At 51.9% G+C, this 26,208-nt stretch overlaps 8 protein-coding genes across 8 annotated transcripts; 4 read left to right on the forward strand and 4 right to left on the reverse strand.

Moving 5' to 3' along the window:
* Position 1: 1 nt before the first annotated feature.
* HD553DRAFT_137143 (uncharacterized protein) lies at positions 2–2,001 on the reverse strand. The gene is made up of 6 exons (XM_046176648.1): positions 1,763–2,001; positions 1,460–1,702; positions 1,079–1,393; positions 813–1,004; positions 378–733; positions 2–315 (listed from the first exon to the last, which is right to left on the reverse strand). Exons 1-6 carry the CDS (start codon positions 1,877–1,879, stop codon positions 237–239), a joined length of 1,302 nt encoding a protein of 433 aa, XP_046033144.1. The 5' UTR covers positions 1,880–2,001; the 3' UTR covers positions 2–236.
* A 158-nt stretch (positions 2,002–2,159) lies between these two features.
* HD553DRAFT_289374 (putative actin binding protein) lies at positions 2,160–4,204 on the reverse strand. Its single transcript, XM_046178321.1, has 8 exons — positions 4,124–4,204; positions 3,896–4,059; positions 3,387–3,761; positions 3,093–3,315; positions 2,946–3,009; positions 2,772–2,874; positions 2,511–2,686; positions 2,160–2,438 (listed from the first exon to the last, which is right to left on the reverse strand). Exons 2-8 carry the CDS (start codon positions 3,957–3,959, stop codon positions 2,268–2,270), a joined length of 1,176 nt encoding a protein of 391 aa, XP_046033145.1. The 5' UTR covers positions 3,960–4,059; positions 4,124–4,204; the 3' UTR covers positions 2,160–2,267.
* A 225-nt stretch (positions 4,205–4,429) lies between these two features.
* HD553DRAFT_318960 (V-type proton ATPase proteolipid subunit) lies at positions 4,430–6,036 on the forward strand. Its single transcript, XM_046180950.1, has 6 exons — positions 4,430–4,493; positions 4,796–4,887; positions 5,043–5,192; positions 5,292–5,483; positions 5,564–5,653; positions 5,729–6,036. The coding sequence occupies exons 2-6, from the start codon at positions 4,840–4,842 to the stop codon at positions 5,735–5,737; spliced, it is 489 nt and encodes a 162-aa protein (XP_046033146.1). The 5' UTR covers positions 4,430–4,493; positions 4,796–4,839; the 3' UTR covers positions 5,738–6,036.
* Positions 6,037–6,635: 599 nt separating this feature from the next.
* HD553DRAFT_277691 (P-loop containing nucleoside triphosphate hydrolase protein) lies at positions 6,636–11,578 on the forward strand (the record flags this gene model as incomplete). The annotated part of the gene is made up of 15 exons (XM_046178006.1): positions 6,636–7,044; positions 7,115–7,314; positions 7,382–7,774; positions 7,842–9,551; positions 9,612–9,976; positions 10,041–10,074; positions 10,138–10,199; positions 10,276–10,428; positions 10,488–10,609; positions 10,671–10,834; positions 10,898–10,962; positions 11,027–11,114; positions 11,175–11,229; positions 11,291–11,363; positions 11,425–11,578. 15 exons carry the CDS (start codon positions 6,636–6,638, stop codon positions 11,576–11,578), a joined length of 4,047 nt encoding a protein of 1,348 aa, XP_046033147.1.
* A 1,978-nt stretch (positions 11,579–13,556) lies between these two features.
* Positions 13,557–16,591, forward strand: HD553DRAFT_318978 (uncharacterized protein). The gene is made up of 10 exons (XM_046180951.1): positions 13,557–13,578; positions 13,660–13,902; positions 13,997–14,142; positions 14,213–15,120; positions 15,204–15,260; positions 15,331–15,383; positions 15,516–15,668; positions 15,751–15,897; positions 16,032–16,493; positions 16,569–16,591. The coding sequence occupies exons 1-10, from the start codon at positions 13,573–13,575 to the stop codon at positions 16,575–16,577; spliced, it is 2,184 nt and encodes a 727-aa protein (XP_046033148.1). The 5' UTR covers positions 13,557–13,572; the 3' UTR covers positions 16,578–16,591.
* Positions 16,592–16,798: 207 nt separating this feature from the next.
* Positions 16,799–21,838, forward strand: HD553DRAFT_137315 (raptor N-terminal caspase like domain-containing protein). Its single transcript, XM_046176649.1, has 16 exons — positions 16,799–17,086; positions 17,146–17,339; positions 17,394–17,486; positions 17,555–17,566; positions 17,641–17,747; positions 17,809–18,015; positions 18,080–18,242; positions 18,302–18,438; positions 18,500–18,845; positions 18,914–20,200; positions 20,258–20,327; positions 20,410–20,494; positions 20,556–20,606; positions 20,667–21,206; positions 21,271–21,405; positions 21,467–21,838. Exons 1-16 carry the CDS (start codon positions 16,942–16,944, stop codon positions 21,681–21,683), a joined length of 3,789 nt encoding a protein of 1,262 aa, XP_046033149.1. The 5' UTR covers positions 16,799–16,941; the 3' UTR covers positions 21,684–21,838.
* HD553DRAFT_300981 (uncharacterized protein) lies at positions 21,661–23,737 on the reverse strand. The gene is made up of 7 exons (XM_046178650.1): positions 23,320–23,737; positions 23,127–23,240; positions 22,907–23,042; positions 22,598–22,831; positions 22,461–22,526; positions 22,024–22,388; positions 21,661–21,950 (listed from the first exon to the last, which is right to left on the reverse strand). The coding sequence occupies exons 1-7, from the start codon at positions 23,611–23,613 to the stop codon at positions 21,792–21,794; spliced, it is 1,368 nt and encodes a 455-aa protein (XP_046033150.1). The 5' UTR covers positions 23,614–23,737; the 3' UTR covers positions 21,661–21,791.
* Positions 23,738–23,882: 145 nt separating this feature from the next.
* On the reverse strand, positions 23,883–26,175 carry HD553DRAFT_352796 (uncharacterized protein). The gene is made up of 2 exons (XM_046183721.1): positions 25,035–26,175; positions 23,883–24,952 (listed from the first exon to the last, which is right to left on the reverse strand). The coding sequence occupies exons 1-2, from the start codon at positions 26,000–26,002 to the stop codon at positions 24,019–24,021; spliced, it is 1,902 nt and encodes a 633-aa protein (XP_046033151.1). The 5' UTR covers positions 26,003–26,175; the 3' UTR covers positions 23,883–24,018.
* Between the last annotated feature and the right edge of the window lie 33 nt (positions 26,176–26,208).

Here is a 26,208-nt window from a genome sequence, read left to right on the forward strand (position 1 = left end):
GGTCTGAGACGTCATCGTCGCTGCTCAAGGAAGATCAGGTGACGGACGTCGAGCGAGAAGCATCGAATTAGGCCGTAGCGGAGTATCAATCAAGATAAGGTAAATGAATGAAGCGAAGCTACGATCTCGGATTTGACGGGTCTGTCTTGGCGAGACAGTATCACTTGTCTTATAAATGTTATACATATGGCAACGATTGAAACGACCAGTCGTTTCGATCAAGCAGCCGAGCTCGTTCAGGCCGAGATAATAAGCTTTTCCTGTTCTTCAGTCTTCTCCGCTTCTTGCGGCATCTTGGTTCCCTCGGGTATGTATCTGGGAGCTGACGAGATCAGCAAACGCTCTTGATTGACCGCCTCGCTACGCTTGGTGCCTACCTCTCCTCGTATTTCCAAAAGTCTTCCCAGCGGCCTTGCAGCGTCAGACTGGCCGCGACAAAGGTGACGTATCCGACAGCGCCCAGGTACACCCAAAAGACGGTTGCTTGGCGTTGAGGAAAGATAAGCATAGCGCAGGTCGACCCAAGAGCTGCGCCTGCCAGACCAGCTCGATAGGTGGGCTTAAGGAACCGGGGCGATTCAAAATACCCAGGGATGCGTCGCAGATTGATCTCGGGTTGAGCAGCCTTTTCCAGGCTTTGTTGTGATCTGGCCACAGAGGATGCCTCATCGGCAAGCCTATAGCGTTCTTCCGAATCGTAACGAGCTTGATCAAAACGCAATAGCACGGCCAACTGAAGCGCATTACCAACAAGAACATCGCCGTAGATCAGCCAATTGTGCGCCAAAAAACGAATCTGGGTGGAGACTCACCTGTGCAATAATAACGTCCACGCATGCGCTGGTCGCTGACAACTGCAAGAATGAAGCGAGTACGGCCGGACCCAGCAGGTGCTGCGACGAGCTCTTCTGAGCATCTGCACGGCTGACCGGACTAAGGTCGACCCGGGTATCATTCCACCATCCTCGGATCAAAAGAGAAATGATGAACCCAGTGATGCCTAGCTGAAGAGTACGTTGTAGCGTGAGCGAGAAAGTTTCGATTAGCATCAACTGTAGAAGCACGATGGGGGACTCACAATGCCCCAGAGGATCTGCAGAAACCACTTTCTGATCTCATACGGCCTCTTCCTATCCGTCGCACCAGCCGCACCGACGACGTTCGTCAAGAGGGCCAAGGTTGTCCATAACCCGTGCTCGTCTGCCTCTGTCCTCAGGACCAGCATGGCAGATAGTCCGGCAGCTAGGATTTGAACAGTAGCTAGCTGGATGGCTGGACTGTCTCGCCATCCAATTGACGGTCTACCTTGTTCGTCTGTCCGGAAGACACCGATATGATAGTCTGCTGGCCCTGCGGGCAAGAGCCCTGTATCGGGATGCGACCAACCGTAAATCTGTCGACCAGATTCAGAGAGCATACTTCAGCTAAGACACAGGACGAAATCGATGAGCAGGCTCACCCGATCTAAAGCTAGAGCCAGTTGGATGCTTAGGATCGCAAAAAACATGCCGTCGAATAGACCCGCTCGAGAGTGATACCAAGCGAGACCCGAGCCTGCCATGATGACCGCGCCGATGACGGCAGCTATCCTGTTGAGGATTCTTCTGATTTCATCCTCGGCCCCGTCTCTATCCCAATCATCGAGCCGGTGTGGCTTCAACCTTGAATCATCTCGGAAGTATCGTCCAATGACAAGAGCGATCTGAATAGAAGCTGGCTCTTAGTACGGTACTTTGCGTGGTCCTCGTTTGCTCACACGTACTCGTAGCTCCGAATCACAAGCCCAGGCGATTGCGAACCAAGCTAAACCATTGACGGCAAGCACCCAAGGGTTCGGGTGGTTCAGGACCTGGTCGATGACTTGGTCGAAGTAGAGCATAGTTTGGGTGTCTCTGCTATTATACTGCGTTGCATAAGAACGCTAATGATTCCCTCGCGGTTACCAGCACGGTTCATCTTTGTGGGCTATCCTAGACCTTTATGATAGAGACAGGCCTGAAGACACGGAGCCTGGAGCAAATGAGCCTTGGACCATCTGGTGATCTGGTGCGCGATAAACGATTTCAGGCTGGGCGCTGGGGCCGGGACAGCCTGGCACCGCCACGTCACTAGCGCCTCGACGATACCCGAACGTCACCTCGGCGAGTTTTCGAGGAGCTCTGCACGATCCGCGAGACGTTGGACCATGAACATTTCCGCATTCGATACAACTCGACCAACTCCACACACAAAGCACACATCACTTCGCTCTCCCCTACTTCTTGAGATTAATCCCCCCGTCCGAGCTTTTCCAACGCCCGCACGAGACCCTGTTCCTCGACATCGGCTTTGGTGACCCAGAACTCTTCTCGGCCCTTCATGATATCGGCGAGGACGGCCCCTCCGAGGAAGACCATGTGTTTTCGTCGTGGAGGGTCTTCGATACGGATCTTGAAGTTCTATAGAATGGTCCGGGTCAGGATCAAGAGTCGGCTTTCTGTATGTGAATGCGAACCCTGCCGTGTACGTACCTTCAGCCTCTCAGCGTTTCCTCCCAAGACACGGGTGAGGTACAATTGCTTCATTTCCTTCTCCAGCCTGCTCGGCAGACCCGGGTACATGCTCGATCCACCGGACAGGACAATGTGCTTGTAAAGCTCAGATCGGGTATCGACGGCCGCCTGCTGGATCGTCTGGAAGAGCAGTTCTGTCGTAGTGGATCGTCAAAGAGACAAGGTTGTATAAGCCATCAAGATCATCGTCGCGCATTCGAAACATGACCTCAGACTTACCGGCCATACCAGGTTGTTCGACATCGACGAGATGAGGCTGGAACATGCATTCCGGGGCCTCGTACCTCTCCGATCCGACCTTGATCACTCGTCCGTCTGGAAGCTGAGATAAACCGTTTCGAAAGTTATGTTCAGCATCCGTCAGATATCGAGAGAAGGCTCAGGGACACTTACAGTGTAGCTCTCCACCAACGTGGTCGTCTCCTCTGACAATCTCTTGTCCATGTCGAGATCATAACTGCGCGTGCCCAAAACCGCCTTAGATCAGTCTCCCAATTCGCCCGCAAAAGGTAAACACCTCCTCCACACGCCCAAACCCACCTGACATAACACAAAGCCTCCTTGATCCCTCTGACAGTCTCGAAATCGGCCGTCCGCTCAAACGCGTAACCCCGCATCAGCAACAGCTTGATCAGGTACCGCGTGACATCCCTTCCGGCGACATCGAGCCGACGGGTAAGGTGAGGGAGGGCGTAACCGTCGTAGACGGGCACGATATGGGTGACACCGTCACCAGAGTCGACGACGACACCGGTCTGCAGACCTGGAAGCGGGCGAGATAGGAATACGTTAGAAAACAGAGGTCAGGGAATAGCAGGTAGACGATCAACTCACCCTGAGCATACAATGTGAGCACGGCCTGGATCGCGACGTAGACCCCTCCGAAACCATACTCCTCGAACATGACCTCGCACATCCTCAATCGATTGCTCTTCGGGTTCATCGGGGGTTCTGTCAACAGCACCTTCCTCCCCTTGGTATCCACCTTCAACTTCTCGTCGAACGTGTAGTCCCACAGATGCTGCATGTCCTGCCAGTTCTTGACGATACCGTGTTCCATAGGATGGGTAACTTGGAGGAAAGATCGGTGTTCCGAGGCTTCGTCACCGATCATGAGGTCCTTGATCTGGGATGATCCTAGACGCTCTTCGGCTCGGAGGATGGGACGACCGACGATCGAGGGGAAGACATGGGTAGGAAAGTTTTGACCTATGGGGAGGATTTGTACCAGCAGTCAGCAGCTGACCGATTGCGAATGACGGACCGGCAACAGCAGCTCGAGCAGCTCGATACTACGCTCGATCGCCTGGTCTCCTTGCATATCGCTGAGCTCGCCGACTCACCGGCAAACCCGGCCTTGACGAAACCCGTTCCATTATCCACCACCAAAGGTACTGAAGGATCCATCTTGGCGTATATTTGATGCTATTCAGATGATTTTTGAAGCAGGCGACTGCGACAGAGACTGTGGATATGGTATGTTACGCAAGCTTTCGAGCACCGGTGACTGTGGACGCGATTTCGTGAGCTTTCGCGTATCAGTGACGTGACGAGCGACTTCATGCACTTACCAAAAGGCGAGCTGAGAGATGGCCAAATGTGGGGGGCGATCGTTGAAGGGCTCGAGCTGCTTGTGCCTCGTAATGACCTGCACGTTACACACTACACGCTGCATGATGTCGATGTGGTTGCTGCTGTATGCTGTATGGGCAATGTGAATGACGTTGCATCCCCGAGACTTGTCGTCGACCACGAACCTGACGTTTCTTTATCCGCGGATCGCTTCGTCGACCTCACCCTTTCCCACCTCAGCGTTGACACGCCTCTCTGCCCATTCACCCCCTCGATTCCTTTTGATCACCATCATCATCATCATCGTCACCATCATCGTCATATCGACATCGTGAACCCGTTGTATCGCTATACGCACCGTCTAACAGGGTGAGCAAAGGGTGTAGCCAAGTTTGACCATATTCAGCGTACTCACGACCGGCCGTCTTACCTTTTGCCTTCGCTTCCCCTTTCTCCCGCCATTCACCGTTGGAACGCTTCGCCCTCGCGTCATCGACGATATCGGCAACACACACGTTTGCCTCTTATCGAATGTCGACTTCTGCGACGACCAATATCGTCCCTACAACCCCTGCTATTTTCAACGGACTCCCTACTGGTCATCTTCCACGACTTGACCTGCTACAATACCTGCTGGACTCCTCGATCGTCATCAACCTCACAACGAGCAGGACTATACACCTCGATCAATAAAAAAAGAAATAGAACAAGCACGATGTCTTCCGATCTCTGCCCCGTCTACGCTCCCTTCTTCGGTGCCATGGTCAGTCCCGCTCTTGGTTAACTATCACAAGATCTGACGAGAACTGACAGCGCTCTACAAACCACCTTCCTTGCCATCGATCTTCTCCATCTTCACGAAACCCCATCCGCAACCTTGACGACCTCTCTCTGCATCCAAATACCCGCATCTAACAGGGCTGCTGCGCCGCCATCTCTCTCACTTGTATCGGAGCCGCTTACGGTACCGCCAAGTCTGGTGTCGGTATCTCGGCCATGTCGATCCTCAGGCCGGATCTGATGATGAAGTGTGTCGTACCCGTCATTATGGCTGGTATTATCGCCATTGTGAGTGCTTGGTCCACTCCGTCTGCTTTCTAGAGCCATAGAGCAAGCGAGACTAGAGGCTGATGGAATGACCATGTGTCTGCTCGATATCGCTTCTAGTACGGACTGGTCGTCTCGGTCCTCATCTCGGGTGACCTGCAATCTCCCATGCCCTTGTACACCGGATTCATCCAGCTCGGAGCCGGTCTCTCGGTCGGTCTTGCCGGTCTTGCTGCTGGTTTCGCCATCGGAATCGTCGGAGATGCTGGTGTCAGGGGTACGGCTCAGCAGCCGAGGTTGTTCGTCGGAATGGTTAGTCGCTGGCACGGGTTTTCGCGCTACCAAGTATGGGAGGGAATGCTAACGAAGTTGTTGGACACGTCAACTTACAGATCTTGATCCTCATTTTCGCCGAGGTTTTGGGTCTGTACGGTCTCATTGTTGCCTTGATCTTGAACACCCGTTCGGGCGAGACTCCTGCTGTGAGTCCGACCGCAGATCCGCCTTAATCGGCGAGGCTATCACATGGCTGACCTCGTCTCATATTTCTGTAACAGTGTAAATAAGCGGAGAATCGATGAATGACATGTGTAGATGTTGGAGACGAGAGATCAAGGGGGAGGCGATGAACCGAAGGGTGACTGACATCAGGGGATCCCGGGATTCAGGGGAGAAATGATCCCCCTGTCTTCTAGGGTCAACCTGGATCGGGAAGGAGTCTGAACACCGTAGAGGCGCTGGCGGCATGAATGCGCAGAGGAAGAAGAAAAACCAAGAAAACATATACTTTGCTCGTTTTGTTCCGTCCTGATTCTCTGAACTATATATATATACTCTGATGGATGAATACATATATACCTCTTTCCCAGGTGGTTTCGCTCCGACATGATTCGAGTAGGCTTGTTCTTTCTATCCTGCTTCCGTCCCTCCTCCTCCCCTCCCCTTCCCCCCCCCTGTAGATGAACTTCAGTCGAGGAGCAGTGGCTCGACAAATCGCCAGATGTTCGGTTCTCTTGACGTTGTTTGTTGGGATATTCGCTTCAGCAAGCCGCACTTCCATATGTGTGATCTTATCTTGTCTCCATTCGCTAGTAATTGACGCAGTACACGTAGCGAGATTGCAGCGCCTTTTTTGTCACTCTGCTTGATCGCACTTGAGGCAGGGGGTATGTGAAGCAGTATCACCCTGTTTCATGATTACGTCCTTCCTTTGTGTCCAGGGAAGGCAAGATCGCAGCAGACTGTTGTGATTGTGTGTTTCCTCAACAGTGAAACGTGAGCATGAAAGGGGCTTACCTTTGTTGTAGAATGGTGCCGTTTTGTGCGATCAATGATTGGTTGGACTTGGCCGTACCTATATAGGAGAGTCTGAAAGACTGACTTGACAGTATGGTCGCTTCAAGTTCCCCTCCCCCCCCCTCCCCCCCTTTCACACATCCATTTGAAGTTATCCAACGCTTCAAGATGTGGTCTTTCAAAAGAAGCTCAAGTAGTAGGACAGCCTTCACTTCTTCAGAAGTCCACAAAGAAAAGCCCAATGCCACTACTGGCAAGAAAAAGTATGGTCACCAATCGGCTCTACCAGATTTCCTCTACCCACTTTCATTTGCTGGTCCTCTTCCACCTTTTTGGATCTCTCCAAAACGGTTCTTTTCTCACCCATGGGTCCTGTACTCAGTTGGTCTGATCGGTGTGATGATAGCAAGCCTTGGCTGGCCGCTATTACATTTTGTCACTGGTCATTGGATGAACGAAATTACCAACTTGAGCAAGACAATTCAGGAGAGGGAGGACGCAGGATCAGATGCTGCAATCTGGATGCTAGGCCCCCTACTTGGTGCATTTTTTGGCAGTTACCTCTGGTTCCAATGTTGTAAGTTTTCTCACAATTCAACACCATCTGCAAGATTCCTTGATTTACAAGTTGATTGGTCTTGAATCAGATGGCAGAGCTTCAAGGACATTAGCAACAAACATGCGTTTGGAATACATCTCCTCTGTTCTGTCCCAAGATGCAGCCTACTTTGACACCCATGGTTGTGGGGAGATCACTACTTGCTCGGACAAAGACATTAACACGATAGAAAGAGGTTACGGAGAACATCTTGGCCGGTCTATGCGCCTCATTTGCTACATGATTGCAGTGAGTGAGGTGTTACACTAAGCAACAAGAAGATCAGATCACTAAGCACAATAGTGTGATTGTGTAGAACATGACAGTGGCTTTTGCCTCACTTCCAAAGCTGGCTGCAGTATTGTTTCCCTTCACCATCTGTCTGCTTGGACTTTTCTTTCTGATTGAGTTAACAGTCAGAAAGCAGTCAAGGAAAGCTGAAGCAGCATATGGACTTTCAAACACATTCCTGGAACAATGCTTTGCGGGTATCAGGGTGGTTCAGACATTTGCTATGTCAAAGCCATTGATGAAACATTGGAACACCAGATTCCTGGAGAAAGTGGAGACCCTACAGACCCGCCCAGGACTTGTGCGTTCCATCAAAATTGCATGGTGTCATTTCGCTTCGTGTATCATCTTGGCTGCTGGATATTATTACGGGTGGTCTCTCAAGGATGAGGGCTACCAGCCTGGATCCATCTTCAATGTAAGGCCATGTCTTTTGGATATCCAGTTGAATAGATACGTGCTGACACAGCATTCTGAATCTACAGACCATCTTCTGCTTCACAACTATGCACTTTGTGGTATACACCCGCTTGAGCTCTGTCTCTAGCTTTTACAGTGCCATTGCCTGTGTGCAAGTCCTACGTCAACACATTGAAAGACAGCCTTACATTGATATCCGGGATGGATCTGGCATCGGACTCAAGCAATTCTCAGCTGGTTGCGGACACACTCCCACCATAACTTTTCAAAATGTGACTTTTGCCTATCCATCCAGACCAGGTATCAAAGCCCTTGACAACGTGTCGCTTGTAGCGGAGGCAGGTCAAACCACAGCATTTGTTGGCCCATCTGGAGCAGGAAAATCATCAATAGCATGTCTACTTGTCCGGCAGTATGACCCCAGCACTGCAAATCAACCAAACCCATATGACATCAGCACTGCCATGAAGAAGGATCTGTATTATCACTCTCCCAGCAAGACATACACCACTGACATCATAGAAAAGGGCAATGCTATCACGGGCACTGCCAGCTTTCAGATGGGCCTCAAACCTGTAAAAGGGGGAGGCACTATACTTCTAGATGGAGTTGATTTGCGCCAATACAACCTGCACTCCCTTCGCTCACAAATCAGTGTGGTGCATCAGGAACCCCAGTTCATATCAGGGAGCATCTGTGACAACATAGTTTTGGGTTTGACTGGAAGTCCCGAGGAATGCCATTATAACCACGAAGAGGGCAATCAAGAAAAGAACTCAACAACTCGGCAGCTTTGTGTTGATGCACTGAAGAAGGCTGAGGCTTGGGATTTTGTGCAAAATCTACCAGAAGGAATGGATACCCAAATCACGGGGGGTCGCTCTGGAATACTATCTGGTGGTCAACAACAACGGTTGGCCATTGCAAGAGCGCTAATTGGAAATCCTGCTCTCTTGATTCTGGATGAAGCCACAAGTGCCCTGTCCAGCGACGTTGAATTGAAAATTAGAAACAACCTGGAAAGGGAACAGCAACAGCGGGGTTTGACCATCATATCCATTGCTCACCGTTTACAGTTTGCTCAGCGTGCCCACAAGGTTATCGTCATGCAGCAGGGCTGTATTGTGGATACTGGCACATTCACGGAGTTATCATCACTGGACCGCCCTGACAAGACCTTTGCCCGCCTTCTCGACAAGAATTCCACCAAGGAGAACCAAATTCTGCATGTCAACCTCAGAGAAGACGATAAGACCAGCCTAACATCTGACACAGACAGCTCCAGAAGCGATCTGCCAAAGCATTCAAGCTTGAAGCATAGCACAAGGGATAATACCTTGCCCCACAGCTACCTAGTCCCAAAGCAGAATCTAACGGGTCTGATGCAATATATCTCTACCAGAAGGATACCCTTCTTTATGATGATCCTCTCCACTGTGCTCAATGCATGCACAAGGGTAGTGTTCCAACTATGGGTGGGACAATCCAATGCCAAGCTGATCGGAGCTGTGAACTCAACAAGTATAGGGGTCCAATCGTTGATTTGGCTTGGTTATGCTTTCTGGTGGTTTGGAGTCACCTATGGACAAGACAGCTCCTCAGGAATCACCCAAAAGGCAGTGGAAAGACATCTAGTTTCGGCCAGCGCTGAGTCCCTGCTTCAGCAGGAAATCTCATACTATGAAGAAGAACTCTTTTCTGCTGGGATGCTTACTGCCAACCTGGCAAAACATACATCAGGTATAGCGGAAACTTTCACCATCAGCCTCACACGGGTAAGCAGTCATATCTCTATGTATTAGCTTTGTGTCCAGCTGATCTGTATCAATTCACAGGTTGGGGCACTGGCTCTTGCCTCACTTGGAACATTAGTGATGAGCATGATCTTGTCAGCCAAGTTTGCTGCCTTGATATTTCCATTCATACTGTTAGCGGGAGCTGCTGGATGGCTACAAGTCAAAGCTCTCTCAAAGTTTGAGATGCTACGCCGAGGTCCTCAGAACCAGCTCTCAGCCATAATCAGTGAAGCGGTGGATTCCATTGCAACAATCATGATCTTTGGTCAAGAGGGAAAAACTGTCAGTTCTATCAAGAGATTGAGTGGGAATACCAACCAGATGAGGAAATGGGAAAGCATTAATCAAGCTATCCAAGCTTTAGGAGAATCCCTTGCTTTTGGAGTTGGAGCTTTACTGTTATGGTAAGACAATGGGTAATGCCCATCCCACAGAGTCACAATTCTTTGACAAGCTGTTGCATGATAGGTGGGGAGGTCGCCTTTATGTCAGAGGAGACATTGTGAGCACTTCTACCTGAATCTATAGAAGACCACCAGTCACTGAATATGTTGATACGTTGCAGTCCCCAGTTGCCTTGTTTGCCATATTTGAAGGATCATTTAGTGTGATCTTCATCATTACACCGTATGTGCCAGTGCTCACATGAATCTGATTGCCAGAACCTGAAGATATGACTAACATATTGGTTCCTGATTGGAAGACTACTGGAATACCTGAATGCTGTCACCCGAGCTCTTCTCAGCTGGGAGATAGTGCGAAGCTACTTAGAGCGAGAACCCAAATATGCCTGCAAGGAACAATTACAAGTAGAAGGTGCTCTTATTGAGCAGGCCATCCAAGGGGACATCATCTAGTATGTTTCAATCATTCTTTATTATCCAGTTGTCAGTCTAACCTGATGAGATGAAATAGTGACAGTATCACAATGCGTTACCCAAAACGCAAAGATCATCTTGCATTGGATAATCTCAATTTATGCTTGAGAGGAGGCCAGGTGAATGCCATTACTGGCACTAGCGGAGGTGGGAAGAGCAGTAAGTCTCCCTAATGCTCCACTCTGCCCCTAGCTAACGTTTTCACAATGTGTAAATGTAGCAATACTGGCATTACTGCAACGCTTCTATGACCCTACTGGTGGCCAAATTACTTTTGGTGGCCTTGATTCTCAGGCTATTCCTCTAGAAGCTCTCCGGTCACATCTTGCCATTGTTTCCCAAAATTCTGTGCTGTTTGAGGGTGACATACGCTTCAACCTGAGTGTGAGTTACTAGCCATCCGAGCAAGGATCAAAACAACGATTTAACACTTTGATATACAAATAGTTGGGTGCCAAGGATCCAGACAACATCCTACAAGCTGAACTTGAGCATGTTTGCAGACAGGCCTGGTTAGTCCTCTCTTTGATTGCTGCTGACAGGGCAAAACACTAACACTGCATAAATCTTTCACAGCATTTTGGAGTTTGTTCAGAGTTTGCCAGATGGATTTGCAACAGACATTGGTCTAAAGGGTACCAGATTGTCTGGCGGCCAGAGACAAGTAAGTTTATAGTGAGATGGCATGGTCTAGCTGTTGCTCCAGGCTTATCGAATCCAACAGCGTTTATGCATTGCACGAGCTCTTTTACGCAACCCAAGCATCCTTCTGCTAGATGGTGAGTGGTCTCAAAGAATCAGGGCCTGCTTCTGGCTGATGTCATAGATCTATTGTCGTAGAGGCTACTTCATCCCTTGATGCAGTCAATGAGGCTGAGGTTGAAAAGGCCTTGCAGAATGCGTCCAAAGGCCGGTATGTGATGCTGGCATGTCCATCTGCCACAATACTAGCGCTGATGGATCTGAGTCTCTAGTACTGTTATTGTGATTGCACACAAGCTGCAGTCTATCCGGAACGCTGACTGTATCTTTGTCATTGCTGGTGGAAAGTTGGTGGAAGAGGGGACACACACAAATCTTGTGGAGAAACGTGGTCAATACTACAAACTGGTCAAAAGTCAGTTGTGAAGGGGGCCGTATGCTGGCTTTGGAGACAAGTGCTATGTTTGGATTTTTGTGTATCTGCATATTGGCAAGTTGAGTGAAGTGATGTATGTAACATAGATCATAGACACATAGAGTTTATTTCATGTATAACCGCATGCCCGTACTTAACGATTTGAACTGATACACAATCTTGCTCTGCCTTGATTCTGTCATTGTTGTCTCTCACTTGTGACAAGTCCCTATCACATGAGCTAACAAGTATCCTACAAAGGCTCAACGAGATATCTTGCAAACGACTTGCAACTCTCAGCGGATGGACCGGCTGAAGACAGCTTCCGGATTGAGGTCCTCCTGTCCTCCCAAGCCCCACTCTTTGATCAAATCCGTGGGAGTGCAAAAATGGATGTTGTGATGCTGGGGACATGGCCAAACAGCAGGAGGGGGAGGGCAGAGGTCCTGTTTCAGTTGGGCTGCAGCCAAACTTGACTCCTTCTTACGAGTCTACATCATCTTGTCATGACTGGATTTATGAATTGGAGGATTGGGAAAGAGCGCAGGAAAAGTGCTCTCCTACATGTTAAGGCATTCACACACAATGAATCTTTCACCCTGAAGAATCCTTGCGGAAACGAGGCTTGTCAGTGTGTTGGATTGCTCGTAATTGGATTTTTTTGTGCCACTGCCAGAAGGCATGGGGCTTAATCTATCTCCCCTTCGTTCCATCTCACAGTAAGCCTGCCTTCCCCGTCGAAAAATCATGCTTGGGATTTATTCACATCAGGATCTGGGCTAATCACTCCAAGATGTCGCTCGGTCTTTTCTTGGGTCCCTTTCCCGGTTTCTTCCTAGGTGTGACAGTGAAAGATTAGAGGTGCTTAGGATGATTTCTCGGCTCATTCAAGACTCCTGCAAGCGGTCCTACTGGTCCTCTGCCGGTGGTCGTCATATGCTATTACAGCTCGCTAACCTGAGCGGTATGAATCTGACGATATGCACCCCGTCAAGCTTCAAGACCTAGGTGCTAGGCGATCACAAATTGCGATATGCGCCTCAATCCTCTATCCTCTAGGAGCCAGTCCGCTCTTAGCGCGTCGAAGGGAGAGCACGGAACCGAGATTCAGGCGAATCCATCAGACTGATTCCTGTTAGATGCTAGACGATCGAAGCTCACGGTTCTGAAGCAATCCAGTGACTCTAGCCGCCTTCCCATTCTAGTGCCGTTAGACTCAGACTTCTTACGGCCAACTCGGTTGGGATCAAAGCAGGTCGGAAGCGGAGCGGACTTTCGATACAAAGGAGACCTCCCTTTTCCTTCTTTTTGGACAGGAATCTTGCATCTTCCTACATCGAAACCATACAGAGGAAGAGGTCTCGCTAGATACGCAGAAATTATACGGTCGACCACAGCTCACTAGGAAGGCTCGACTCGAAGCGGCAAACCCCTCGCCATGTCGAACCTGCCTAACCGACCTTCCTTCTCTAACACTTACCAGCCGCGACCCCGATCACGAAGCCCATCTGGCTCGTCCTGGCGGCCTCCTCCCTCCCATCATTACGACGATCGCAACCCTTACAATCAGCCCTCGGCCTATTCCTCTTCGTCCGGACCATATCAATCTGGTCGAAACTCTGCTCCTTACTATGATCGGCCTCGGGAAACATACCCTCATCCGAGAAGGTCCAGGAGCAGGAGCCCAATGAGGGGTTATGACAGGGGAAGTGGCAGGGAGAGGGACGGGGACCCATATGCGGATGAAGAGAGGATCCCACCTCCCCGACGATATGATCACGAGGCCTATCAAGGTGGGTGTCGCCTTTGGACCTTTTATAACGCAAGCTAATTGCAATCACTGATCGCGGGCGACTATGATGACAAAGCCGATCGACCCAAGCGACGAGAATCACCCCCATCGATGGGCAATGGGATGGTTAGCGAGAAAGTTGATGTCGCGATGCCCATGAGGAATCCGGCAACCGAACAGCCAAAGTGGGAGAGGGGACGTGATGTGACGGAGATGGAGGTGGGTTCCTTGCTCGGACAATCTGTTGAAGACATCAATCGCTGATGGAGCGGCCCTCGTTGCCCTGTTTCTTCTCTGCAGCAGCCATACGGTTATGGCGGAAGTTCAGCCTACCGAGATCAAGACCAGCCTTATCAGCGTCAACAACAGCATTACCAGCAGCAGCAGCAGCAGCAGCAGCATCATCATCATCAGCAGCAGCAGGGTCACTTGGATTACGAGGGCTACGGGGAAGAGTCGATGCACGATAATTCGAGACCTCCTTCCGAGCCTTCGAGGGATGTCATCTTCCTCGGTCTCGATCTGAACGTAGATGAGGAGGTCGTAAGTCGCTCTTTCAACCGTGAGGCGTTATTTCGAGTCATTTAGCTGATATCCCTGTATCTGCATTTCACATCCCGCTTGCTCACACTCCTAGCTGTTAACATACTTTCGATCGGAACCGTACAGCTTGGCCCTGGACTCTTTTACTGTCGTCAGGGACCGAGCGACGGGGCAGTCTAGGGGGTTTGGCTTCGGAGCGTTTGCCAGTTTGGACAGTGCGGTTGATTTCGTGAAGGGGTAGTAGGTGTCAAGTGTAGCCGTAAAGGTTTGAAGGTCTATTCGCTGATCTGGAATACTTCTTCGCGCAAAGTGGCCCGCATTTGCACATTCCCCCTCTCTTCCCGGGCTGTTTGCCCATGGACGTCCGGGTGGACTTTTCCGCATCGACTTCGTCTGGAGGAAGGGAGCATGGGGAGCGGAACGGTAACGACGGGATGAGAGACATTGGTCCTCCCGGGAACGGCAATCGGGTCCTGCTTGTTCGGGGCCTGGACCCTCAGACATCCCAGGAGGAGGTTCGGGACCGATTGAGCGCCGAGATTGTCAGGTTGGCCGCGACCATGCCTGGTGACGGTCGAGGCCCAGTCACGGATGGAAGGCAAGCCATACGGCGGGTGGTCATCATTCGGTACAAGAACACCAAGATTTCAACGGGCTTGGCCTTCGTCGAACTCGTATCCACCGATATTGCTGTCGCTCTGCTAGCCCACTTGCTCTCTCGGGTCGCTCAGCCCGTTGGCGTTGTGGTAAATGGCAGACCTGTAGCCTGTTCCTTTGCGAATCCCGAATCTTTCGTTCTCGCCAATCACCCCGAATCTGGCAATCTACCTGTGCAGACTACCTGGTTAATTCGAGGAGAGACGGATGGGGGCATCGGAAATGTTGAGGGTTGGGTCAAGTACAGAGAGGATTACCAAGGTGCAAGCGAAGTACGAACACCATCACCCGGAGCAAGCATGGCGATCGATCCGAATCTGGAGTTGTTCTTGGCGAGCTTGGTCATCCCTACCGACGATGTTGTCTCCCGAACAAAGGGGAAAAAGGAGTTGGGCGAGGCAGCAGGGCCGAAGCTTCTGGACCGAAGCGCTGGTGGTTTCAAGATGCAGCCGGTCAAGCTCAGTTTCGGGGCGGCGAACAAGAAAAAGGAGAAAGATGATGTCATGGTGGCGCTTCCGGTCGCTGGAAATCCTATGTCACGGGCAGACGTCCCTATGAACGGTATGGACCGGAATGGTCAGCCGCAAAGTCATGAGCGTCGCTTACTGCGTGGTATACTCTGTTATCCTTGTCTCGCGTGTTAGCTGCAAACGTGTTAGGGGAGCCGGAAGATGACGAGCCCGCAGCTTTGCCATCGAAAAGTACGTCTCTCTTAGCAAGCTCACGAGCTTTAGAAAGAACCTGCTGAACATCTGGCCCTTCGCCTGACAGCATTCCCCGGGAGGAGCAAACACGTGGTACCTCCTCTGGCATCTAGCAAGAAGGTAAAGATGACGTCCATCTCGGCGATGATTCGTTCAAATACACGAAGGATCGTCTATCATGTCGCCACTGTGTCGAGCTTGCGCTAACCGCAACCCGTAATCCTCAATCGATCGCCACGCACTCCCGCTTAGATGGCATCCAACATCTCAAAATGGCAAACCCGACAAGGCGAACTGAAGGCGGATATAGCTCAAAATCAAGCGTTGGCATCGTCCGCTAACACGAAATCAGCGGGCTTCAATGCAATCCCCGTCGCTTCAAGACAGGCAGTGGCAAGCACAAGCGTACATTCTTTCTTCCTGAGCGGCGATGATATCATACATCCGGGTCCACTATTGACACGAACCTCGATACGACAATCACTAGCAGACTGCTTCACCTGAACCTAGTGCCGGCAACACGGACGATTTTGACTATCGGGACGTCAGCAAGATGGCCTGTCTTCTGTGCCAGCGACAATTCAAGACTCTCGACATTCTGGGAAGACACTGCAACGCATCGGAATTACACAAGGCTCGCATCAATTTCGATTGCTCGCGGCGTCTTTCGCCGAGTAATCACTCTTTTCCAGATATGAGCAGGCTGGCTAACCCATTTGGCTATACCTTCTGCCTCGGCTTGACCACAAAATACATTCGACGATGTAGAAAAACCTCGCCGACTCGTCAATATGCGAAGCTGGAAGAGACCGTAAAGCCGCTACACAGACTGACGAACCGGTCTCAGAGAAGAGCTCGGCAAATATTTCGGCGTCATTGTACCGCGATCGTGCAGCTGAGCGTCGACAGGTGTTCCATCAACCAGCGATGCCTCTGCCCGAAGAGAGTCGCTCCGCGCCGAAGCGCAAGTTTGCCAAAGCCCCGACCCCGCCGCCGCCCAAGCCTGCTCCAGGACCCGCTCCAGGTGAAGATACTAATAACAAGGGCAATCAATTGTTGAAGAAGATGGGTTGGACCGAGGGTACAGGCCTCGGGTTAGAGGGAGAAGGTCGACAAGCTCCCGTACCGACCCTGTTATTCGCGGAGAAAGCTGGGATTGGCGCGTCTAAAGGCAAAGATGCGACGAAATACCAGGGCTTCGAAGGCTACGGGATGTATGCAAAAGACAGCGTATGTGCGATTCAGGCCCGAACCGCGCGCTTCTGCTGATCATCACAAGGTCAGACCATTGATCGCTTCAATCAGGCCAAGTAAATCAGACGTGGCTGCGGATTGTATCGCATGGCGAAGACTGTATCGCGTGCGCTCTGCAAGACGTGTACTTCACGAATTATCGATACCTATACATGAAGACAGAAGCTTCGCCTTCCCGAATATGTATGTGAGCAAAGCTCCGCAGGATCCCAAAGGGAGCAACGGCCGGGTCTGATGACCGATCGCACCGACCGTCCAAAGGTACCCCTTGTGTCTTCCTTTGTCATTTTCTGACGCTCTCTTGTCGATAAAGGGCAGCCGAGTTACTTATGTCTACCCCAATGCGACGATTCGAACTGTCCTGCTGACAGGCAACCGGTCTCGTTAGGGTGTGAATTATTGTTGAAACTTGAGGTTCGACGCAATGTCTTTCACAGATCTAGAAATTCCTACCAAGCTGCTATGGAAACGACTCAGCGAAGCAGGGGTGGAGGGTCCATCCAACTGGAAAGAATACGAGATCGAGGGAGCTCAGAAGAATGACGCAGGGGGCGACTGGGATGGCTCGGGTAAGGTGTCGTGTTGTTTAAGCTACTTGACACCTTCACTTACGTAGGCGAACATGCAGGTTCGATGCCGTTGCGACTCACGCATGCTGTACTTGCGATATGCTTGAATCTGGGCACACCACAGGGCATCAGAACCAAGACGGAAGAAGCATTCTTCGATCCGTCGACACGACATCATGAGCGGAGTATGCGGGCGATCATGAACAAGTTAGTTGATTCGGTGGAAAACCTGCAGAAGATGTCCATTCTAGCGGTGAGTACAGACGAAACTATCACCGTGAGCTTGTATTGACGGGTTTTCTTTCAGTTACCGGACCCGCGTTCCGAAACGGTTGTCAGTGCTCTACAAAGAGCTAGGCGGGAGGCCAAGGATCAACAGATGCTCTTTCTGTACAACGATGTGAGTGTTCCAGTAAGGCAACAAGTTTGATGGAGATGCTAAGCTGATGATGGCTTATTGTTACGAAGCACGGCACCCTGGTAAGCATGCTTGACCGCGTATGCATAGTATCGCCCAGCGATAACAAGCTGATCGCACAATATCCGTATTCTAGGCCCCAACGGAACAAGGGGAGATATGGTGCTTCGACACCGACTTTCCTATCAGTCCTACCACTTACAATCCGGTTTTTGTGTCGGCATTGGTAGACGTTGCACTCCCGTAAGATGACCTGTGTGGGCATAATTGGTGCCGGCAGCTGATCGAGTCTGCGTGGTTGCAGAGGAACCATTTACGTTTGGGATTGTGACAATGCTGGCAAAGTCATTGACAGCGCTATTGAACACGCGAGGAGGAAGGATCTGGGCACGGAGTCGGATTCAATCTTCTTGAGGGACAAGAGGCAGAAGTTTACACATCTCGATCACGACATCCATTTCGGAGCGTCGGCCCACAAACAAGTCCTGCCAACTGCTGATGGCTTGCCTAGGTAAGCACGGAGCGTTCGAGACTCGAAGCGTCAAACAGGTGCTGACTGACTTTCCTTCGTTTAGAGACGTGTTTACCGTCTGCATGCTGTCGCCACTCTTGATGGCTTTGCGCCACCACTTCGCAGCCGATGATCTGAAATTGACGAAGTCGATGACCGCGGCTTGCCCTCCTATCACGACGGAGATGCTCATGAAACTACCCGGCCAATTGAATCAGCGTGATACAGTAAGTTGCTGTATCCCGTTCTTCAGAAGGTCCAGGAAAGACTTTAACCGTATTTACAGCCATTAGGGGAGATGAACTGGCTCCTAATGGCCATCCTGGAGACTATTGCCTTTCAGAGTCTCCCGTTGAACCTTTTTCGCAAACTGTTCCGAACCAATTCCGGACTAGCGGGCCTGGCGCGTGGTTTCATACTGGCGTAAGTGAGCGCATTCTACGAGACGCTATCATGGAATGTCCTAAGGCGACACGCATTACAGGCAAAGAGTGCTTCGACAATATGACTGTACTCCGGTCAGCTATCCTCCCATGCCATCAACGCATCTGCATCCACTGTGGCAAGTCTGGGACACCGCTGTGGACGACCTGTTCTGTCAACTTCCCCTTCAAGAACCCCTGCCTGGCCAATTACACGTCTACCGCTCGCCCAAACTCCTCTCAGAACAGTTGTTTGCCTTCTCGGCACAACTTACTCTTTTCGCGGACAAGCGGAGAACAAGGGAAAACAGGAAGAAGACGTCACAACTGTGCGCCAACTCGCTCCCTATCGTCTTCTTTGCTGCTGCAGGCGGGCCGTGTCGCTTGTTGGCGTTGACGTTGATGGTGGTATGTCCATCTTCTGTGAAATCTTCTCCTCGCCGCTGCCCCGATTGATCGTCGTACATCCTCTTCAGCGCTACCTCGATATAGGCGGTTGTTATCCCGTCTGGTGGTGCTTCGCCTGTGGGATAGATCAGCTCCGAAATCGCATGTTGAACTGGGACAATAGCGAAGAGGCGAGCCAGGTAGCCTACGTTTTTCAGAGGCTGCTCCAAAGCGAGCAAGGACCTGCAATGCTAGCTCAATATAATTCATCCACCGGCCGTACCACGCTCTCTTCCTTCACTAGGATGCTCAGCAACCAGCAGGACGGCAATTATGAGCTGGGATGGTCCCCCGATACCGTTGCTGGAGTTTTCTACATGATGAGTGTGGCGACTCAACAACCGGACTTTGATCCAGTGTCGATACAAGAGGACCGGTGGATCGTCCTAATCGTTGAACACCTCGTCAGCTCTGACGACTTAGCACGCCAATGGTCATTATTGCTCTTGGCGACCATCTGGTCGCACGACCAGATCGTAACGGCTGATCACCTGAAAAGGATACTGGACCTCCTAGTCGAACGCGTGGCGGACAACAACGAGCAGACAAGGTTTGCGGCTCTGTACTGCTTGTGGCAGTATTTCCTGTCGGATGCATACAGCCGAGCGGATACGTCTCTTCGAGGGCTCGTGCTACGTGCCGCTGCCAGGGTCTTTGCGACAACGCAAACCGACGCGTCCATATTAGTGAGAAGGTTACTCTTGGTCTGCGTCGAAACTATTCAGGAAAAGAGGCCGTATTGGCTCTCGTTGTCTCCTTGGTGCTACATGGCCACCAGAGTAAAGGATGAAGGCGGACCCGCTCTCGAGAAAGAATGTGCACTCCTACTCCAGTGCTGCTTACGCTGCTGCGACGAATGCGATACGGTCGAAATGTCTGCAGAGCGCTTGGCAGCTTTAGAGGCTATCTGCAATGCCATCACTCGGTTATGTGATGACCCAGACACTCGACTCGCCTCGCTCGCTCGGGAAGTCTTCAACAAAGCAAACACGTCCGCACGGGATTCGGCAATAGCCCAATGTCTTCCGTTGCTACGACAACGGCTGGAGGATTTCGAGGACGTCATTGATGATATGGATCCCTCCTCCGATTCCAAGACATCGTCTGCGCTATCGAGCAGTACTTTTCGAGGCAATGGAGTTGAGACCGAGCAACACGCCAACGTCTATTCGCGACTCTTGATTGCGGTCAGGAATGTTGTCCACCAACACTATCCTAAAGAAAGATCTCCTTCTTACGTGACCGAGGAATTAGTAGAACAGATCAACGGGTGGCGACATTGTATGGAACTCTATTTCCATTCGTCCCGTCTAATAGTATGTGCCATTCTTTCTTTGCCACTTGAACCGAACACTGAACGATTATATGAACAGTGGACTGAGAAGAAATTGAGCAGAAAGGAGCTACAAGCCGCCGAGAAAGTTCGCCGAGGCAAACATACAGGTATGTTTGCGCTCGGACAGCACGAGTGCCTAGCGAATCCCTGATAAATCATTCCGTATACATGTAAAATCCCATCATGCAGCGTTCGAGTCTGAAAGCCGAGCTGACAAGTCTTGGGCGACTGAGAAAGCGAAGATTGAGGTGGATTCATTGCTCAACGCTGTTAGGTCAGCGCATGCGCTTCATAATGGTGTGATCGTCCGAACAGAGGCTGATCGATTTCTATAGGTTCCATTCATTCGAAGCTTTGATGGCGACTTCAGAGCCTCGTCGGACCGTGTGAGTACAAATCGACGAATGTCACGTATAAGCGCACTCATCTGATCTACATCACCATAGATTCTACGATCTCGACAACTTGCAAGCCACAGACAGAGTCACGTTGACCATCCCGCCCAGATGGGGTGATCTTCTGTGCACCAGATTCCTTGAAGAGCAACACGATGTCGGCACGACCATGCAAGTCACATCCGAGGGCGTCGTCAGGGTACAACGACACGTCCTAGATGCGGATCAAGACGCTCAGACAACGTTGCTTTTCCGTTGCCCAAGAGCGTCCGGATACAACGTAGTGACGAGGTGGTCCGTACTCCGGCAAGAATTATCCATCTCACCGAAAGCAGGTACGATCGTGCAGTGGAATCTGCAAGAAGCGCGCCAGACTCGCAAGTATCGGTCCGTCCGCTCGGTACCGATCACTTGCCTGGATTATGAAAAGGAGACCGGTCATCTGCTCCTCGCTGGCTACGAGGACGGCTGTCTGGAGCTGTTCGATCAACGGCAGCAGAAAAGACCGTCCGTTGCTCTCTGGAACGCGAATTTGGGCAGGAAATCCCTGTTTTGCCACTTGACGACCGGTCAAGAGATCGTCTCGGTACAGTAAGTCCGCGTTTGATTCTGATCGGCCTTGGCTGCTCTTGTTGATGAACGGGTCGCTTTACAGTGAAAACGGTACCATGAACATTTGGGATTTGCGAGTCCCCGATCAGCCGATCTCGACCAATCACAACTCGCTCGACACGGAAGGGAAAATTACCATTGCCGCCACGGGGATGGACTCGGTTTCACTATTCGCACAGTAAGTTTGACCCGAAGGCATGGTAGCGCTGCGTGCACTAATTCTCAATGAACACACCCAGACTCTCGCTCTACCCGCCTGACACTTCGCCCGAATTGTCCATCGGACGGGTCTCGTTCCCAACACCCGTCCAGACCTCGGTTCTGAATCTTCCCGGCACTTTGCGGCCGGGCGATCCGGCTTGTCTCGCGTTTCATCCAAACTCGCTCATGCTCGCCATCGCGACGCCTGCCGAGAGAGAGGGTAGAACCACGGTCTCGATTCGGAGTATCAATTAGATCTTGTTCATTCGTGCCTGTGACTTTTTCTTTGTACACGTATCGATATCATTCTATGCGGGCAATTCCCTCCACGCCAAGAGGTGTCCCTCTTGTCCATCGAACACCTTATCGACCCTCCTTGCCAGCCTCACCATCATCGCCTCGGCTTCCACTGTGTTCCGGTTGAGACTGATCGTTCGAGTCCACACGTCCCTTCAACTCGGTCTTCATGCCACTAGGCGAGGTCGCACTTTGGTCAATCTCCTTGATGTCCTGCTTCTCAGCCTGATGTAATCGATCCTTGATCAGCCACATCGCTCGAAATTTTTCAACCGATAACACGGGATTGCAGACGAACCTTTTCCTTCTTTTCCTCTTCCTCCTTTGCGGCCTGCTCAGCGGCTTCCTCCTCCTCCTTCTCCTTGTTCCTCAGCTTGACGAATCCCTCGCCACTCTCCTCGGCAACCAGGTCGATAGCCTGGATCGGGCCGGGGACGGATCCTTCCTGCTTTCCAGCCACCTTGGGGTTCTCCTTCTGGGAGACCTTGTTAATCCTCTTCTTGGACTTGTCTTCGGTAGGCTTGACGTCGGGGCTAGTAGGGAGCATAGGGACGCCAGCACCGGATCCGACGCCAAAGTAAGAGGTACCGGTAAGGGTGGCGATGATGCTGAATCCTACGACGATGGAGAGGTAGAACCTGTAGGTAGAGTACCAATGAGGAGCTAGAAAGGGATGACAACTAAAAGTCAGCGGAACGCAAACGGGGTAGTTGTACGAGTCTTGTTTCGACTCACTCCACCCGTGGGTGCTAGCACGCTGGTCGAGCAACCACATTCCGGTGAAACCAGCCCATTGAACAGCTGTGCAGAGTTTCGGGAGTGAGTATCAGAACCAGCAGAAGGGTGTAAACGGTACGGAGATCGGCACCCACCCAAGCTGACTCCGTGGGTCATGAACGTCGTAGGCCAAGCCATCAACACGGGCACGACCCCGAGTGCCAGCCTCTTGTACCCTTGAGACCCGCCGAACCCGACGAATTCCATACCCCAATGCAGAGCACCGAGGAAGGACAAGATGATGGCTCCGTAGGTGATCTGGACCGTCTCGAGGTGATGCAAAAGAGAGGTCGCCGTTTCGAGGTCGATCCCGGTGAGGGTGTCTCGTCCTGAAAGAATTCAAGGTTTGACCAGTATGAGCATGACGAGGACTGCAAGGACGAGCTTGAATAGTAGGTGCGTACCGGCTTGAGCGGCTCCGGCTTCACGGGCAGCAAAGATGATCCCGACGGCCGTTCCGATGTAAGGAACCGTACCGAGAGCACCAAAGTTGAAAATGTGAGGAGGAATCGATTGCGCCAAGTTCCTGGTGACCGAGTACTGTCGGAGACGAGTTTCAGGTTAAAAAATGTGGACATATTGATTTCGAGATAACTTGCACTGCAAGTGGAGAAAGAGACTCACGAAATCGTCGGCCATCGGAGTCGATGCGTGAGGTGATTCTCGTGCACCTGCAGCGGCAGCCTGGGGAGATCGACCAGCGATCATCTCGGCAAAGTCCTTGACGACCGCTCTCGCCTGCAAAGTATCATAAGGGAACACCGAGTCGCTCTTCAGATCTCGCATCTCCCTGTATGAAGCGACTTTGACGACCCACCTCTTCCTTGGCTCCGGTAGTAGTGTGCTGGAAATCGACCGACGACTGCTTCTCGACGGCCTTTTCTGCAACAGGCTCATCCTTGCTGGCTCGTCGGCTCTCGCTAGTGACGAACTGCCTCGTCAGCAGAGCCCTCTGAGCCAGAAGAGGAGAGATCTGGGGTCTTCGTTGAGCGTCCAGGACGTTCTGGATCAGAGGTCGGACGGGCAAGGCCTTGGTGGTCGATAACGACCTGGCAGAGGTCAAGGCCGAGACCTGTTGACGTGCGAGCGGACGAGCGGCTTGACGGAACATGGCGAGGTTTTGGTTGTGCGTGCGGATGGCAAGATCGGATTTGAAGAGCTCAAGGTATGCTGAGACAGGAGGTTGTCCACGATGATGATGATGCTAAGTATGTATGTCCTCCTTCCCTCTTTTCTGACCTCCCCCCCCCCCCCTGCCCTGCCTGACGTCGTCCCCTTCCCAAGCGAGCGAACCAGGTTGACGTCATCATTCTCTCGCGCTTACTACCTCTCCGGCGCCGGTCGATCGCGATCAAGGTTCAGTCATCAAAGTGTGTGAGTGCGTGAGTGAAACAGGAAAGATGCAAATGAAATGATACAACGTATCGGCTCTATACACCCCATCGGTCTCTAGCAGCTAGCTGTCATCTTTTCGTAAATAGGTCGTCATTGTGCCCACCATCCGCACGTTCCCCTCTCAGCTTCCTCCCATAGGCCCCAACCTCTCCGCCAGTCCCAAAGGCACCTTGGCCCTCTCGGTACCATCTCTCAACGATTTCAACCCTTCCTCCATCCTCTTCATCGCCTGTTCCGATTGGAGCACCTTGATCCTGAGTGACTGGATCTCGGCCGCCCTGGCCGCATCACGTTTTTCGGCGTTCGCTTTATCGCTCTTCCGAGCCTTCCGCTCCTTTTCCACGATATAGAGTGTATCAGCGATCTCTGCCTCGTGGTGTTTCTTGATTTCGTCGATCTCTTCCTGGAGTTTCTGTGCTCGATCGTTGGCGTTGTCCTCGACGTTGTAGTACGTCGTGATCAGATTGTCGACGTTGGCTTTGAGTCCCTCGATGTCTCGAGCCACGCCCGCTTTCAGTTTACGGTTCTTGGTCGCCGGGCTGATGGGGTCGGCAGCGGGGGCAGCAGTGGCAGGAGTAGTGCTGCCGGTGTTGGCAGGATGGGCAGCCGTATCACCATTCGTGCTCGGTCCCGCCGGATTCGGCGCTGCGTTGTTCGCTGTGTTGATGGCAACGCCAGGAGCGGCACCCGTTGATCCATCACCTTGGATAACAGGCGCTTGACCGCCGGAAGAAGCACCATTGGTCACCCCGTTCGAGCCCGACGACTCCCCATTCGAAGCCTGCCTCGTCGCATCTCCACCGCCACCCTGCAAATCCATTCCCTGCCCGGCCGCACGCATCCAATCCCTCAGCGAAGCCGTCGTCGACGCCGCGAGCTTGGCAATAGTCTTTTCGGCCTTGACGAGCTCGTCCTTTTTCGTCTGCACCTTGGCGTCCAGGTCAGCCCGTTGTCGAGGGTCGTCCGGACATTGAGATTTCAGCTCTTCGAACTGCTTGAGATTGTCCTTGGCTTGCATGAGGTTCTTCATGGCTCGTTGTTGAAGCATGAAATTACTGTGGAAAAGCAAGCCAGAGGTCAGAGAAGTTTGCGGGTAAATCGCAGATTGGAAGGTGAGGATGCGTAACAGCTACTCACTGCAAGAACGTATCTGCGGCGTCCGATTGTTCCGATGTCATCACATGACTGTCTCCCCTTGTCGATGCCCTCGAAGCGTCCCTCATATGCACATCCCGGCTCCCTGACTGCCTCTTTCCCGACTCCCTAGATCCTGTATGTCTCGGCGTACTCTCCCGCGTGCCGGGCTCGCGAACTCCCTCCCTGCCCTTCCCCGGCGCTGATGCTTCCCTCGAAGGTCCGTCCCTCAGAGGTCCATCTTTGTGTAATGGCCCACTCTTGGGTAACCCCTCAGGTGGTTGTCCTTCCCTTCCAGATGGCCCATCCCTCATCCCTGTTGCCCTCACATTCCCCTCCCTCGCTGCTGTGCTTTGCGAGGCATCTTGAGAGTGAAAGGCTTCGCGAGCGAGATCTCTTACAGGAGGTTCCCTGGTGGTAGCATCTCTCATATGGACATCCCTCACTGTTGCATCCCTCATGTGGACATCTCTCACTGTTGCATCTCTCATGAGAGGCTGACTCATAGGTGCATCTCTTTCCTTGTAAAATCCTGGCTCGCTCCTCGCTTCAGGGTACCTGCCTACTGCCCCGGGAGGTTCTCTGGCCTCTCCAAGGTCCATGGGAGAAGCATAATGGCTCGGTGAGCCCCCGGGTCTCGAGCCCTCCCAGCCTCGTACAGGTGCCACGGGTCCTGCAGACCGATACCCCGAATCCGGCACTGGAGCCCGGTAATCAGAACCTGAGATCCGACGAGAGTGAGAATGATCCAGTGCCGTCGGCTTGTTCACGTTGGCATAGGGACTGGTCGCATAGGCGGATGGACCTGCTACGCCGCTCCTTCTGGGTGAAGCTGATCGTTCTCTGGGTGCATATCGGGCTGGGACTCGATCGTCCGGCCGACCGGCTCGATCGTCAGGCCGATTGTATACTGTCTGAATGTTTGGTGCCCTTTCTTCCCTATCCTTGTCGTAGGTTCGCGGTCGGTACATCTTGTCGAGATGGGCAATTGTGTTGCAGGTACCGGTATCACTTGGCTATCGAGAAGGCGCCTGGTCCGTGATTCCTCTCGTGAGATGGAATAGAAATTTGGTACCCGCGAGACGTATTGACGAATGATGGGCTGGAGGACGGTAGGCAAGAGATGTACGATGTACGATACGATATGATGTTGACGTTGGCAAGAGGGAATATGAGC

Source organism: Filobasidium floriforme (assembly GCF_021052385.1).
Source record: "Filobasidium floriforme strain CBS 6241 chromosome Unknown HD553scaffold_26, whole genome shotgun sequence".
NCBI lineage: Eukaryota > Fungi > Basidiomycota > Tremellomycetes > Filobasidiales > Filobasidiaceae > Filobasidium > Filobasidium floriforme.